The sequence below is a fragment of the Melanerpes formicivorus genome, unplaced genomic scaffold, assembly GCF_026170545.1.
Source record: "Melanerpes formicivorus ecotype bairdi unplaced genomic scaffold, bMelFor1.0.p_v2 SCAF_72, whole genome shotgun sequence".
In the NCBI taxonomy this organism is placed as follows: domain Eukaryota; kingdom Metazoa; phylum Chordata; class Aves; order Piciformes; family Picidae; genus Melanerpes; species Melanerpes formicivorus.
This window is the reverse complement of record NW_027142424.1, coordinates 1,431,707-1,447,908: the sequence shown is the minus strand read 5'-3', so window position 1 is coordinate 1,447,908 and position 16,202 is coordinate 1,431,707. Positions and strand designations below refer to the sequence as shown.

Below are 16,202 nucleotides of genomic sequence, written 5' to 3'. Positions count from 1 at the left end.
CCTACTTGCTGCTGGGCTTGGGGTGGGGGGGCAGGAATCACAGAATGGTTGGGGTTGGAAAAGCCTTCTGAGATCACTGAGTTCAACCATCAAAGCCCACCATGGGCATTAAACCATGCCCCAACGTGCCATGGCCACGCGTGTCTGGAACACCTCCTGGGACCACTCCGGTGTCGTGCCAGCACCCGTTTCCCAACCCCTTCCCAGGCACTGGGAGCAGCCCAGTGAGCATCTTGCAGCATCCTTCATTAAAAATTCCTCTTTATTTTAATTTCCTGGGAAACCAAGCCCCTCCTGAACAGTTTTAATTGCTGCCTGGCACAGCTGCAGGAGACAGCAGTCGGCCATCTGCCTCTGGCAGCGTCCCTCCTTGTCCCTCCTTGTCCCCAGGCAAACCAGAGCCTGCAGCCAGCTGGTGAACCTGCTGGGGCTTTGCCAGATGGAAGGGACAGGGACAGGCTTCCAGGAGCAAAACTCGGGGGGGGAAACCTTTGTGACCAGGCAGAAAGTCCTCAAAAGGCTGTGCAAAGAGGGGTTCTGTCCATCAGCACCTGGCAGGTCTCAGTGGTGGGACTGATGGGAACAGGGAATCATGGAATCATTTTGTTTGGAGGAGACCTTGAAGATGATAGAATCCCAGGATGGTTTGGGTTGGGGTGGGACCTTAAAGCTCATCTAGTTCCAACCCCCTTGCCATGGGCAGAGACACTTTCCACTGAACCAGGAGGCTCAGTGCCCCTCACCCAACCTGGCTTTGAGCACTTTCAGGGAGGCGGGGGGATCATAGAATCACAGAATTGTTTCAGTGGGAAAAGATCTCTAAGGTGGAGTCCATCAAGGCCAACCACTAACCCACCACTGCCAGGTCACCACCACACCATGCCCCTCAGCACCACATCTCCCTGGCTTTCAAGGCACAGGCCAAGGGAGAAACCTGTTACTGGGAGAGGAAGGGGCTGAATGGAGCAAAGAAGAACCCACTTGAAGGTGGCTTTCCCTCAGAGCACCTCATCCTCAACATGATCCCTCTTGGGATGCTGGGGCCATGATGGAACCACTCTTGGATTCACTGATCTGAACAAAAAGCAGGAAGTTGCTTGGCAGATGCATCTGTATAATTCACTGTCTCCCAACCACAATGCAGAGCATCTCCTGCCCTCCTCTTAAGACTTTTTGGGGTGCTTAGGACTTTCTGGAGTGTTCAGGACTCTTTGGAGTCTTCATAGACCTGGAATACAAATAAATTTAAATGGTTTACTTGGAAATGAAGAGAAGACTCCAGGGGGACTCTAGAGCTGCCTTCCAATATCTGAAGAGATCCTCCAGGAAGGCTGCAGAGGGACTGCTCATGAAGGTGTCTAGAGACAGGACAAGGAGGAATGGCTTGAAGCTGAGGGAGAGAAGGGTCAGACTGGAGCTTAGGAAGAACTTCTTCAGAAGGAGGGTGGTGAGACTCTGGAATGGGTTGTCTAGGGTGGCTGCGGCTGCCTCCTCCCTGGGGGTGTCCAAGGCCAGGTTGGATGAGGCCTTGAGCAGCTGAGTCTAGTTGAGAGGTTGGAGTAGATGATCTCAGAATGGCTCAGGTTGGAAGGGACCTCAATGATGATTCTATGATGAAGACTCTTTGGGCTGCCCCCGGGTGCTCTAGCAGTATGCCTTGCCCTGTGGCAGCCACTTCCTCGCACCCTGCCCAGCATCTTCCCAGCAGCTGTAGGGAAGTGGGATCTCTCTGTAGGGAAAACACATTCCCATGCTGCATTCCTGATGTGTCTTGGGTGCTTCTCACTGCAGACAACCGCTGCATGGACAGAAGGTTTCTCCCAACCCGTGCCAAGCAGCTGGTGGCCCTGGCCAGCTTCCCCGGTGCTGGCAACACGTGGGCACGGCACCTGATCGAGCTGGCCACTGGCTTCTACACTGGCAGCTACTACTTTGATGGCTCTCTCTACAACAAAGGTGAGAGAAGGGTTCGTTGCTGGTGCCACCTGTGCTGGGAGAAAGTCTTGGTGCTATCCCTTGGGCCTTCAGGAAGGGGGAGGACAGAGCTGGGTACGCCTGGTGCTGCTCCGTGGGATGGTTTGGGCTGGGAGGTTTTGCTCATCCACCCGAGTGTGGGCTCTGTGTTTATTCTGGGCTGAGGTATCCAGGCAACTGGGAGATGAAGCATCAAGTTCCCATGCTGCACAGCCTGGCTGCAGACAGCTAATGACACATCACTAATTGATGCCATACAGCTCCTTGCAGCTCAGCTCTCACCTCAGCTCAGACCCACCAGGGTGACCTTCCTGGGTAGCTTGGATGGTGTCTGGGCTGGGAGAGATGCTGGGCTCAGCCCTGATACTCAGTGCACAGAACGTGAGGGGCAGTGCTGCATGACATGGAGCCTCTCCATGGCATCACTGGGCTCATCAGAAGCTCCACGAGCATGAATCTCACAATCCCAGCATGGCAGAAGCTGGAAGGGACCTCTGGAGAGCATCCACTCCAAACTTCTTGCTAAATAAGGGTCACCCACAGCAGCTTGCTCAGGATGTCCAGGTGGGTTTGGAATCTCTCCAGAGGAGACTACACAACCTCTCTGGGCAGCCTGCTTCAGGGTTCCAGCACCCTCACACCAAAGGAGTTTCTCCTCCTGTCCAGATGGAACCTCCTGGGTTCCAGCTTGTGCCTGTTGCCCCTTGTCCTGTCCCTGGACACAACTGACAAGAGTCTGGCCCCATCCTATTGCCCTCCACAGTTCCTTTAGCTCTTGCTGAGCATTAAGTAGATCTCCTCTGGGGCTGCTCCTCTTCAGGCTCAACAGCCCCAGGGCTCTGTCTTTCCTCCTCACAGAGATGCTCCTGGCCCCTCAGCAACTTCCTAGCCTCCACTGGACTCTCTCCAGTAGTTCCCTGTCTCTCGAGATGGGGAGCTAGAAGTGGGCCTCAGTAAGGCAGAGGAGAGGGGGAGGAGAACCTCCCTTGACCTGCTGATCACACAATTCTTCATGCATCCCAGGAGATCTTTGCCTTCTGGACAGGAGGGCACATTGCTGGCCCATGGGCACCTTGTTGTCCATCAGCACTCCCAAGTCCTTCTTTGCAGAGCTGCTTTCCAGCACCCCTCACCTGTACTGGTGCAGGGAGTTACTCCTACCCAGGTGCAGGACCTGAACTTCATGAGGTTCCTCTCACCCAGTTCTCCAGCCTGTTCAGGTCTTGCTGGATGGCAGCACAGCCCAGTGGGGTCTCAGCCACTCCTCCTGGTTTGGTAGGATCAGCAAACTGGCTGAGAGTCCACTCTGAAGCTTTTATGCTTCTTAATTTATGGGGAGGGTTTAAGTGCTGTGCCTAAGGAGATCAGAGCTACAGAAATATGTTCTTGACCACCCAAGACAAGCATAAGTTACCTCAGTGCAGCTCTCCTGCCAATGTGTTCTGCCCTGGGGAAAAGCCAAGCTAGACAACATCAGGCTGTTGCAGACCACATTGCTGAGAAGCCACCTGAGCATGGCTAGGGAGGAGACAGCCCTGCTCAGACTCCCTCCCTGCTTCCCACCCTCTCAGAAATGAATCTTAGGTGACTCATAGCTTGGGGAAAGAAATTATTTCCACATAGGGAGGGACACAAAGTCTACTTCAGGCCCCAGCTGCTTTCATCCAACTGATCCTCTCCATCCTTCCCCAGCTCAGCTTTGGTTATTTGGTCTACTTCAAGCCCCAACTGCTTTCATCCAACCCATCCCTTCCATCCTTTTCCTTCTCCATTTCAGCTTTGGTTATTGGTCTACTAAAAGCCCCAGCTGCTTTCACCCAACCTATCCTCTCCTTCCTTCCCCTTCCCCAGCTCAGCTTTGCTTATTTGGTCTACTTCAAGCCCCAGCTGCTTTCATCCAATCCATCCCCTCCATCCTTTTCCTTCCCCATTTCAGCTTTGGTTATTGGTCTACTAAAAGTCCCAGCTGCTTTCATCCAACCCATCCCCTCCATCCTTCCCCTTCCCCAGCTCAGCTTTGCTTATTTGGTCTACTTCAAGCCCCAGCTGCTTTCACCCAACTGATCCTCTCCATCCTTCCCCATCTCAGCTTTGGTTATTCAGTCTGCTTCAAGCCCCAGCTCCTTTCACTCAACCCCCCCCTCCATCCTTCCCTTTCCCCATCTCAGCTTTGGTTATTCAGTCTGCTTCAAGCCCCAGCTCCTTTCACTCAACCCCCCCCTCCATCCTTCCCTTTCCCCATCTCAGCTTTGGTTATTCAGTCTGCTTCAAGCCCCAGCTCCTTTCACCCAACCCCCCCCTCCATCCTTCCCTTTCCCCACCTCAGCTTTGGTTATTCAGTCTGCTTCAAGCCCCAGCTGCTTTCACCCAACCCACCCCCTGCCTCCTCCCCCGGCTGAGTTTGCTGGTCTGGATGCGCAGCAGCCCTGCCTGGCTGTGCCCCGCAGGGTTCAAGGGCGAGAGGGACCACTGGCGCAGCGGGAGGACGATCTGCATCAAGACCCACGAGAGCGGCCAGAAGGAGATCGAGTCCTTCGACTCTGCCATCCTGCTCATCCGCAACCCCTACAAGGCTCTGATGGCCGAGTTCAACCGCAAGTACGGAGGCCACATCGGCTTCGCCTCCCACGCCCACTGGAAGGGCAAAGGTAGGCTGCCCCCGCCCTGCCCACGCCCTGCTCCCGCTCTGCTCTCGCCCTGCCCCCGCCCTGCCCCCGCCCTGCCCCCGCCCTGCCCACTTCCTGCTCCCGCTCTGCTCTCGCCCTGCCCACGCCCTGCTCCCGCCCTGCTCCCGCCCTGCCCACGCCCTGCTCTCGCCCTGCTCCCGCCCTGCTCCCGCCCTGCTCCCACCCTGCCCTGCTCCTGCTCTGCTCTCGCCCTGCCCTGCTCCTGCCCTGCCCCCGTGCCACCCAGCTGGGCAAGCTCCTGTCTGGCCAGCAGCGCTATGAAGATGTTCTTAAAGCCCAGTGGAGCTCCAGCCTGGGCCCTGTTGGGGAAGCCTGGGCTCTGCCACCTCTTTGTGATCCCCTTGTTGTGAAGGAACATCTCCTGGGCTTTGCAGCTGGTGTGACCTGGCTTGGCCAAAGGCTGAGGAGAGGTCTGGAGCACAGTCCTATGAGGAGAGGCTGAGGGAGCTGGGGTTGCTTAGCCTGGGGAAGAGGAGGCTCAGGGCAGACCTTCTTGCTCTCTGCAACTACCTGAAGGGAGGTTGTAGCCAGGTGGGGGGTGGTCTCTTCTCTCAGGCAAGCAGCACCAGAACAAGAGGACACAGTCTCAAGCTGTACCAGGGGAGGTTTAGGCTGGAGGTGAGGAGAAAGTTCTTTCCAGAGAGAGTTGTTAGCCACTGGAATGTGCTGCCCAGGGAGGTGGTGGAGTGACCATCCCTGGAGGTGTTCCAAAAGGGGTTTCATGTGGCACTTGAAGCCATGGTTTAGTAGGCGTGAGGTGTTGGGTGATAGGTTGGACTTGATCTCTGAGGTCTTTTCCAACCTTATTGATTCTTTTCCAACCTTATTGATTCTATGGAAGGCTGCTGCCTGGATGGGATGGGACAAGTTGGACAAGCAGAGATGCTCAGCTGTTCGGTGCTGTGTTGGCTCACAAAAGCAGCAGCAGAGAGAATTAGAATAAAAATAAACTCTTTATTAGAATTAGAATAAACCAAACCAGGTTGGAAGAGACCTTCAAGATCATCGTGTCCAACCCATCAACCAATCCAACCCACCCAAACAGCTAACCCATGGCACCAAGCACCCCATCAAGTCTCCTCCTGAACACCTCCAATGACGGCGACTCCACCACCTCCCCAGGCAGCACATTCCATAGCGCAATCACTCTTTCTGTATAGAACTTCTTCCTAAAAGAGGTGGCAGTGCCTAGGGATATGAATCTTAGAGCAGCCTAATGCCAAAAAGGAGAGGATAGGTGGAGTGGGCAGGAGCTGAAGGATCCAAACTGTGGAGAAACCCTTTTGTATGAGTAACAGTGTGGCCAGCAGGACCAGGGCAGGGATTGTACCCCTTTACTTTCACCGGTGAGGCCACATCTCAAGTACTGGCTTCAGCTCTGGATCCCTCATTCCCAGAAGGACTCTGCTAAAGCAGGTGCAGAGAAGGGCTTTGAAGCTGGTGAAGGATCTGGAGAATAGGTCTGGTGAGGAGTGGCTGAGGCAACTGGGGTTGTTCAGCCTGGAGAAAAGAAGGCTGAGGGAAGGCTCTCAACAACTCCCTGAAAGGAGGTTGGAGCCAGGTGGGTATCAGTCCCTTCTCCCAAGGAACAAGGGATAGGACAAGAGGAAACAGCCTCAGGTTGCCCAGGGGAGGTTTAGGTTGGCCATGAGGAACAAGTTCTTCCCCTTGAGGGTTGTCAAGGCCTGTCCCAGGCTACCCAAGGCAGTGGTGGAGTCCCCATCCCTGGAGGGGCTTCAAAACCATGGAGATGTAGTGCTGAGGGCCATGGGATAGTGGTGTGAGGGCCATGGCAGTGCTTGGTTCATGGCTGGACTGGATGATCTTAGAGGTCTTTCCCAACCAGAACCATTCTGTGGCAGCAGTGGGACATTCCTCCCCACTGTTTTCAACAGGGCAGGGGCAGTGGGGAGGGCAGGGCTGGGTTGTCCCCAGCACCACAAGCACATGGTGATAAAGCAACCCAGGCACACAGCAGCGAGAGCTGGCCTTAAATAAACTCCGAGTGAAGGGTAGCAGATGTTCAATCAAGCTAAATATTTTAACTCTTTCCAATGAAGTCAGTTCCACAACAGCAATTTGTAAATTGCTCTAATTAACGAGCCTCCACCCTCTCTGCCTGAGCCTGGGGATGGGGGTGGCTCAGAGCAGCTGGGCACACGGAAATGCCACCCTGCCACCACCGCGGCCGCGGGGAGGGGATGGTGGCTGCCACCACTCCTGCCAGCAGTGCTGCTGAGAGGGCTGGGGGCTTCCAGGGGCTGGCACTGTGCCCACCGTGCTGGGGTACCAGTCAGGTGCTAGACTTCACCTCTCCCTGCTGCCCCCAAAGGCACAACTGCAAGTAGAGGCAGGAGGGGCGATGGAGGATGGAGTCTTTGCTGGAGCCCCCTCCCCACCCAGCTTTCCCGGTTCAAAATCCCCTCCTTGTCCATCCCACACCTCATAGCCCTGAGGCAAAGGGAAGGTTGGGGGAAGGAGGCTCTTCCCTCCGCCCCAGGATGATCTGATTTGGACACACCCCCAATTCTTTCCAGAGGATGTAGGGTGTAATTAGCTGAGGAGTTAATTGTCAGGTTAATTAACCATTGGAACAGCTTACCTGGAAGGATGGAGATTTTCCATGGCTCCGGGGCTTGAGCAGGCTGGGAGGGTTGGTGAGAGCTGTGGTTTGGCACCAGGGAGGGGCTGGGGAGCACCATTCCACTGATCCCATGGTGGGGCTCATCCCTTGGAGGACCCCAACCTTGAAGCCTTGGGGTCCTTGTGAGGACCATCACCCACCCTTCCTCCCACCAGCATGGGAAGCAGCTGCTCAGTGGGGAGGGTTGATTTGTGCCAGGTTAGCAATTAACACTCCATTAAATAATCATCCAGGGGACAAAAAAGAACTGACTAAAGGGGAGTAATTGAGGTGGGGGATGGGGGTCCCCAACCCCAGCCTTCCCTGCTCACTGCAGCCCATGGCTCCAAACCATTTCTTTCTCCCAGGATCCTCCTCAGCCCTCCCTGCTTCCTGCAGACCATGGCTCCAAACATTTTCCTTCTAGGACCCTCCCCAGCCTTCCCTACTCCCTACATCCCACCTCTCCAAACCATTTTGGTCTCCTAGAAACCTTCCCAGCCTTCCCTACTCCCTACATCCCACCTCTCTAAACCATTTTGGTCTCCTAGAAACCTTCCCAGCCTTCCCTACTCCCTACATCCCACCTCTCCAAACCATTTTGTTCTCCTAGAAACCTCCCCAACCTTCCCTGCTCCTTACATCCCACCTCTACAAACCATTTTAGTCTCCTAGAAACCTTCCCAGCCCTCCCTACTCCCTACATCCCACCTCTACAAACCATTTTGTTCCCCTAGAAACCTCTCTAGCCTTCCCTGCTCCCTACATCCCACCTAACCAAACCATTTTGTTCCCCTAGAAACCTCCCCAGCCCTCCCTACTCCCTGCAGCCCACCTCTCCAAACCATTTCCCTCTCCCAAGAACCTCCTCAGCCTTCCCAACTCCCTGCATCCTACCTCTCCAAACCATCTCCTTCTTCCAGGATCCAATTCTGGGGCAATTTTGGATCAAAATCCTTTCCCTCCCCCCAGTCTACAGCTGCTGGTGCTGGGGTGGGGATGATTTTCCTTCTCCTCCCCCTCCACTGAGCCCAGAGAGAGGCCATGGGCACCACGAACCCCCCATTTGGTTCCATGACATTAATTTTATGCTCTCCCTGGAGTGGTTCCAAAGCAAAGGTTTATGTGATGTGATTACAGAAGGTGAATTGTCCTGCAGCTGCATAATGAAACAGCCTGGGTTTAATGGTTCTGCAGGGAATTAACCACAACCCAGCTGTTAATCAGGAAGTGGTGCCTGGGGGGAGGGTAAGAGGGAGGAGCAGGTACCCTGTGCACCACGAGATGGATGTGCCCAGCACCCTTGAGGGAGTTGAGGCTTCTGATTGATGTTTCATGAGACAGGACAATTTGTGGACAGCAGGTCCAGAGAAGGACAGCAAAGCTTGGTCGAGGCCCTGTCCCTGGAGGTGTTTAAGCCCAGGCTGGATGAGGCTCTGGCCAGGCTGATCTAGTGTGGGGTGTCCCTGCCCATGGCAGGGGGGTTGGAACTAGCTGATCCTTGTGGTCCCTTCCAACCCTGAATGACACTATGATACTAAGCAGGGGAAGGGTCTGGGGAGGAGCAGCTGAGGGAGCTGGGGCTGTTCAGCCTGGAGAAGAGGAGGTTGAGGGAAGACCTTCTGGCTCACTACAACTCCCTGAAAGGAGGTTGGAGCCAGGTTGGGGCTGGCCTCTTCTCCCAAGGAACAGCTGATAGGAGGAGAGGAAATGGCCTCAAGTTGCACCAGGAGAGGTTTGGGTTGGACTGGACATGAGGAACCATTTCTTGACTCCAAAGGTCACAGACACTGGCACGGGGTAGCCAGGGCAGTGGTGGAGTCAGCATCTCTGAGGTGTTTTAAAGACATTTAGATAAGGAGCTTAGGGATGTGGTCTGACAGGTGTGTACAGGGAGCTGTTAGGGTATGGTTGGACTCCATGATTTTCCAACCAGGAGAGTCTGTGATGATCCCTTTGATCAGAGGACTTTCAGGGGGAGGATCAATTGGCAAGAGGGATAATTGAAGGCCTTCAATGGGAGGTGGAGGGGGGGATGAAGAGGGAGATGGAGGACATGGGGTGGGAGGGGGGACACCTGCTAACCACATCCACTTGCAGCCCAGAAAGCTAATCACATCCTGGGCTGCATCAAGAGAAGCACAGCCAGCAGGTTGGGGAAGGTGATTCTCCCCCTCTGCTCTGCTCTGGTGAGACCCCAGCTGGAGTACTGCATCCAGGGCTGGAGCCTCTGTTACAGAAAGGATCTGGAGGTGCTGGAAGGTGTCCAGAGAAGGGCCATGAGGATGAGCAGAGGGCAGGAGCACCTCTCCTATGAGGACAGACTAAGGGAGTTGGGGCTGTTCAGTCTGGAGAGGAGAAGGCTCCGAGGAGACCTAATTGTGGCCTTCCAGTATCTGAAGGGGGCTCCAAGAAAGCTGGGGAGGGACTTTTGAGGCTGTCAGGGAGTGACAGGAGTGGGGGAATGGAGCAAAACTAGAAATGGGTAGATTCAGATTGGATGTTAGGAAGAAGTTGTTCCCCATGAGGGTGGTGAGAGACTGGCACAGGTTGCCCAGGGAGGTGGTTGAGGCCCCATCCCTGGAGGTGTTTAAGCCCAGGCTGGATGAGGCTCTGGCCAGCCTGATCTAGTGTGGGGTGTCCCTGCCCATGGCAGGGGGGTTGGAACTAGATGATCCTTGAGGTCCCTTCTACCCCTAACAATTCTATGATCCTCTCCTCCACCTAGTCAGACCAGGGGCTCCCCAGAGGTCCCTGCCCACCCCCACCCCCTCCCTGGCTTTCTGTGGTTGCAGAGTGGCCGGAGTTCGTGGCCAACTACGCGCCCTGGTGGGCGACTCACACCTTGGACTGGCTCCGCTACGGCAAGAAGGTGCTGGTGGTTCACTTCGAGGACCTGAAGAGGGACCTCTTTGTCCAGCTGCAGCGCATGGTGGGGCTGCTGGGCATCGCTGCCTGCCAGGACAGGCTGCTGTGCGTGGAGGGGCAGAAGGACGGCAACTTCAAGCGGTCGGGGCTGAGGAAGCTGGAGTACGACCCTTACACCCCCGAGATGAGGAAGATGATCAGCGGCTACATCAGAACCGTGGACACGGCGCTGAAGCTCCGCAACCTCTCGGGGGTGCCAGACGATTACTACCCGAGATGATGGTGAGAGGCGGGGGGTGGGGGGGTGGGCGTGGGGACTCGACCCTGCCTGGTGAAGAAGGGCTTGGTCCGGCCAGCCTCTGCCTTCTTCCACCCAGTGGGTGGTTCTTCTTTTACTTCTCCATCTGCTGCTATTAGCTGTTGATCAACTCCCTGCATGACCAACGAACGGTCCCAGCCATTGCTGAGCTTGCTTGGCCGATGCCAACGCTGACCCGGGCATGGTGGTGCCACTGAGGGGCTGTGGGTGCCTTCCCACCAGGGGCTTGCTGCTCCATCCCTCTCCTGTAGCCCTCCTCGGCAATGCAATGGGTTAGTCGTGCCCCTCCAGGCTGGTTAGTGGGGATGCTGTGGTGCTCATGCCGTGCTTGAGGCACTCACCTGGCACCATGCCCTGGAGCCATGGCAGCTGAGCTACCTGGGGTTGGTATCCCCACATCCCTTCACTCTTTGGCCAGCCCATCCTTGGATGGAGCCCACCAACCCTCCCAAGGGAGGAGAGACTGGGGGCCGTTGGCACTGTGTGGGGGAGGGTTCCATGTACCCCAGTTGGAGGTTATGGAAAGGGGGAAGGCTGCACTGGGGAGAGCAATGCCTCCACGTGAGGGGGCTGTGTCCCCCCCAGGCACTTCGTGGGCACCTTCCCTAAGCTTAGGGACAGGAGGGTCCCTAGGGTGAAGCTGGTGTCCCCAGTCACAGCACTGGGCAATGTTTGCTGCTCCAGCCCCAGTGCCCCGGGGGGGGGGGGGGGTCCATGACCCCCACTCATGGGGGCTGTAGGGGGGAGCCACCCCCCTGCACGTGGGTGATGCTCCAGTGGAGGACGTTGAGCCTGGACTGAAGAGCTCATGGGACGCACAAGCTCGTGTCAAAAGCTGATGAGCCAAAAGAGCGCCCCCCGCCCCTAGGAGCAGTTTTGGGGGGCCATATGCTGCAGCTCAGCTACATCAACCCCCTGGGCAAAGGGTGGGGCTGAGCTTTCTGGTGTCCTTCAGCTGAATCCTGCCCACGTCCCCACCACGGGACCCTCCCGCTGCCCGCACCCCCTGCCTGCCGCTGAGCAAAGCGAAACCAAAGGTTCTCCGTGCGCCTCGGGGAGACGTCCCTCACCCGGCTGGCTTTGTGCAGAGCTGCATGTGGTCCCCTGCCGCGTCCCCCGCCCTGTGTCACCCTCCAGGCCCATCCCTGCCCTGCCTTTGCCAAAAACACCCGAGCTCCCTTCCCTCCCCCCGCCCTGCAAGCCCCCTTCGGATGTAGGTGCAGAAGCCATATATCGTCCGCAGCCTTTTTCTAGGGTTTAGATGTCCGACGGCTGGCTTTTAACTCTTGATCTTGGTAGAACCACAGGGTGGAAAGCTAGAGACACCCCTCGATCTAGAGTCAAGGAGAGAGAAGAAAATTCCAGGGGGGGAGGGAAGTTAAAGAGGGGAAAAACAACCCTCAAAAGGAGAGTTTTCATACAATCTATTTTTCTAACCTGCGTGCGGCTGGAGGCCGGCAGCCAGGCCAGGGCTGGGGGGAGGAGGCTCTTGGTCCCCATTTCTTTGCACAGAGGTGGGTGAATGTGTTCCTAGGGAAGCTGCTGTCCCTCTTTTTGACCCTTCCCTGGAGAAATGGCTGGAGGTTTCCCAAGGGCACGGCTGAGCCCTGTCCCGGCAGCGGGAGCGGAGCTGCCCCCCTGCTCCTTTGCTTGGGGTGGCCCTGGGGCTGCCTACCTCGGTCAGAACAAATCCTCAGGTCAATCCAGCTATTAAAGGAGAGTTTTTGTTGCTATTCTGCCTCCCTGTGTCTTTGTGGGGCTGTTCCAAGCACCCCTCACCCTGGATGTCCTGGGCTGGGCTGGATGTCCTCCAGGAGGTGGGAGGGGGTGGGTGGCTCCTCTCCCCCCGTTGTTAGAGTCACATCAACATTACTCCTCCCTAGAACCAAAGAGTCAGACTGGTTTGGGTGGGAAAGGACCTCTAAAGCTCATCCAATCCAACTCCCCTGCAGTCAGCAGGGATATCTGCATCTAGAGCAGGTTGTTCAGAGCCCAAACCAACCTGACCTGCAATGCTACCATGGATGGGGCACCTCCCACCTCTCTGGGCAACCTGGACCAGGCTCTTACCACACTCAGTATCAAACTGTTCTTCCTTCTCTCCAGTCTTCATCTCCCCCTCTTAGTTCCAAACCACCACCCCTTGGCCTGTCACATCAGACCCTGCCCAAAAGCCTGCCCCCAGCTTTCTGACTGGCTCCTTTAAGCTTGGAAAGGCCACCAGAAGGTGTCCCTGGAGCCTTCTCTTCTCCAGGCTGAACAACTCAAACTTTCTCAGTTCTCCTCCCCCTGCTGCCCCTGCTACCCACACTGCTGGGGATCATCCCAGGGCATGGCTGGCTCTAGGCTGGGACCACACAGGGCTGCACCATGCCCAGCTCTCCCACCCTTCATCCTCAGCCTGGGTCAACACCTGGGGTTGTCCTGATCATAGAATCAGTCAGGGTTGGAAGGGACCACAAGGATCAGCTAGTTCCAACCCCCCTGCCAGGGGCAGGGACACCCCACACTAGATCAGCCTGGCCAGAGCCTCATCCAGCCTGGGCTTAAACACCTTCAGGGATGGGGCCCCAACCACCTCCCTGGACAACCCATTCCAGGGCTTCACCACTCTCATAGGGAAGAACTTCCTCCTCCCCTCCAGCCTGAATCTCCCCACCTCCAGCTTCATTCCATTCCCCCTAGTCCTATCACTACCTATCATCTCCATGTAAACAGCCTCAAGAAGCCCCAAACATCTCCAGGCAGGAGCAGTGTGAGGCTGGTGGCTCCTGGGGGAAGGGAGGTGGCTGGGGAGAGGGTGATCTTTATCCACCCAACCCCAGCTTCCTCCATCAAAAATTCATCTCTTTATTTTTCTGCCTTGTCTCATCCCTGGGAGTGGTTTCCTACCTCCCAGGTTCTGTGCTGGTGGAGGCTGCAGCATCCTCCCTTCCAGGCTGGATGGGTTACTCAGTTGTTGCCATAGCAACCCTGTCTGCACCAAAACTCCCTGGGTTTCCCCCAGTTCTGTGTGGGGTTTGTGCTCAGCAGAGCAGTTGGTCCATGGGATGGAGAAGAAAACAATAGCAGAGGTGATGCTGGGAGGAGGTGGTGCTGAAGAGGATGACACCAAAGAAGATCGTGATGGAGATGATCCTGGAGGAGATGATGCCAAAGAAGATGATGCCAGAGGAGATGAGACAACACTGGAGAAGATGATGCTAAAGAAGGTGATACTGAAGCTGATGATTCCAAAGAAGATAATGCTGGAGGAGATGATACTGAAGGAGGTGAGATGATATTGGAGGAGATGATGCTAAAGAAGATGATACTGAAGATGATGATTCCAAAGAAGAGGATACTGGAGGAGATGAGATTAGACCGGAGGAGATGATGCTAAAGAAGATGATTCCAAGAAGATGATGCTAAAGGGGATGATGCTAAAGAAAATGATACTGAAGAAGATGATTCCAAAGATGATGATACTGAAGGAGATGATACAACACTAGAGGAGATGATGCTAAAGAAGATGATTCCAAAGATGATGATGCTGGAGGAGATGATACTGGAGGAGATGAGATGATACTGGAGGAGATGATACAATACTGAAGGAGATGATGCTGGAGAGAAGCTCAGGCCAGGAATCTCCTCCCCATCCAAAGCAGGGAATGCCCTTTAGGGATGAATGCAGTGAGTTCTGGGCTCCAGCCATGCAAACGATGCTGAGGCCTCAGAGCAGGTCAGAGGGAAGGTTCTCCCCTCCCTCCCAACTTAAATCCCACCCCAAGCCCATGCTGCACTTCACAGGAGAGCCCACCTCAGCAGCACCTTCTCAGGAGCTCTGTAAGACAGGGAAGATGCAAGTCATCAATCTGAGCAGCAGCAGCAGCAGCAGCATTCCTCCCTGACAAGAGCAGCAGCTTTTTAAATCAGCTTTAGTACTTTCCCATCAAATTTCCAGCTGACAACCTGCCTGAACACCAAGGAGATAATTTAAACATAGCTCCAGCCTGCCTAGCACTGAGGAAAGGGGAAGGACAAACCTCTTCTCTCTCTCTCTTTTTTTTTCCCCCCTCCTTAACTCCATTTCCAAATAAAGGAGGTGATTTATTTGGGGAAGGAAAATGCAATTTTAGTTCAGCTAATTGAAAAAGAAGAGTCATTACGGACAGTAAAAGTGCTGCACAGAAATGATTTGGGTTTATTCCTGACTAATTTGGTGTGAAATGAGGCCCAGCCTCGAGTTTTTAAGGTCCCTGCAAGCTGAAGGCAGCAGGGAGGAGGGGGCACAGAAAGCCACAAGGCTAGGGACAGGGGTCCTGGGCTGGGGGGAAGTGTCCTAGGAATGGTGGTCAGTGTTGCAGAGCTTAGGCTGGAGTTGAGGCCCAAGGGATGGGGATCAGGCTCTTTCCCATCCTCATCCCAAATCCCAGCAGGGATATGAAGGGGAGCAGAAGGAGATGGAGCAACAGAATGCTGCTCATCACGAGGTGTGTGGCTGGATGCTGAGGTGTGCAGCAGAGCACTGGAAGCCTACTGCTGTGAGCCCCTCCCCAGCCCAGCCCCAGCATGGGTCAGGGGGGCTTGGAGGGGTGGACACTTGTGGGACACAGCTTGTGTCCCCATGCTTGTGGGGAGCCAGCCTGGGCTGGGTGAGATGCAGAGCCCCGGCTCTGTGCTGGCATTAATAACCATTCCTCTTCCAAAGCAGCATCACAGAGCTTCCTCCAGATGGGATCTGACAGGGAACAGGTCGGGATGACATGGACCTGGGGCCAGAGGCTGGCAGTAGCTCGGTGCACAGATTAACAAGGCAGGAAGGTGGGGGTGGTCCCCAGCTCCCACTGCCAGGCTCAGCAGAAGGGAAATGCTGCTCTTCCACAGGATTTCTTGCATGGATACTTCCCCCACACACCCCACTCTCCCCCACCCCCCAGAAAAAGCCATTTGGTTTCTCCAGGGATGAACTCCTGTGGGCTTCCACCTTCAGCTTCCCCCTGGGAACAAGGTGCCCAAAGAGGTGGTAGATGAACCATCCCTGGAACAGTTCCAGATCAGGTGGTTTGGTGCTCTGAGCAACATGCTCCACCTGAATCACAGACTGGTTTGGGTTGGAAGAGACCTTTAAAGGTCATCTAGTCCTAACCCCCTGTTGGGAGGTGTCCCTGCCCATGGCAGGGGGCTTGGAACTCAATGATCTTTAAGGTGCCTTCCAACTCAAGCCATTCTATGCTTCTGTGATCTCCCAACTAGAGCCACAAATGACTTTACCAGGAATGGTTCCAGGGATGGATCATCCACCATATCTCCAGGCAACCTGTTCCCAGTGGGAAGCTGAAGAGGGAAAGCCACAGGGAGTATAGAATCATGGAATCCTAGAGTGCTTGGGGTTGGAGGGGACCTTCAAGCTCCCCTAGTTCCAACCTCCCTGCCATGGGCAGAGACACCTCACACTAGACCAGGCTGCTCAGAGCCACATCCAGCCTGGCCTTAAGAACACCTCCAGGGAAATGGAAGCATCTTTGGAGGCATCCTGTAGAAGAGGCTTGGAGCACCATGCCCCCATCCCAGCTGCTGGGCATAAAGCCCCAGCCCCACATCCCTGTGCCTCTCTGCTCCCAGCTGCTTTCCTTCAGTCCCAAATTCAATGCCAAGGCTCAGGAATACACCTTAGGATGGGGCTGCTCACTGGAAAGCCCTAGGATGTCTCCTGCTCCACACAACCACGAGCCTGAGCATGTACCAGGGG

At 55.4% G+C, this 16,202-nt stretch overlaps 1 protein-coding gene across 1 annotated transcript in view; it reads left to right on the top strand.

Moving 5' to 3' along the window:
- Nucleotides 1-12,204, top strand: part of WSCD2 (WSC domain containing 2) — a 40,318-nt gene extending 28,114 nt beyond the window's left edge. Inside the window, 3 exon segments of the mRNA XM_068163361.1 lie at nt 1,792-1,956; nt 4,422-4,622; nt 10,080-12,204. Of these exon segments, the coding sequence (XP_068019462.1) occupies nt 1,792-1,956; nt 4,422-4,622; nt 10,080-10,432 (719 nt within the window). The 3' untranslated portion in view covers nt 10,433-12,204.
- The last annotated feature ends 3,998 nt before the right edge of the window (nt 12,205-16,202 follow it).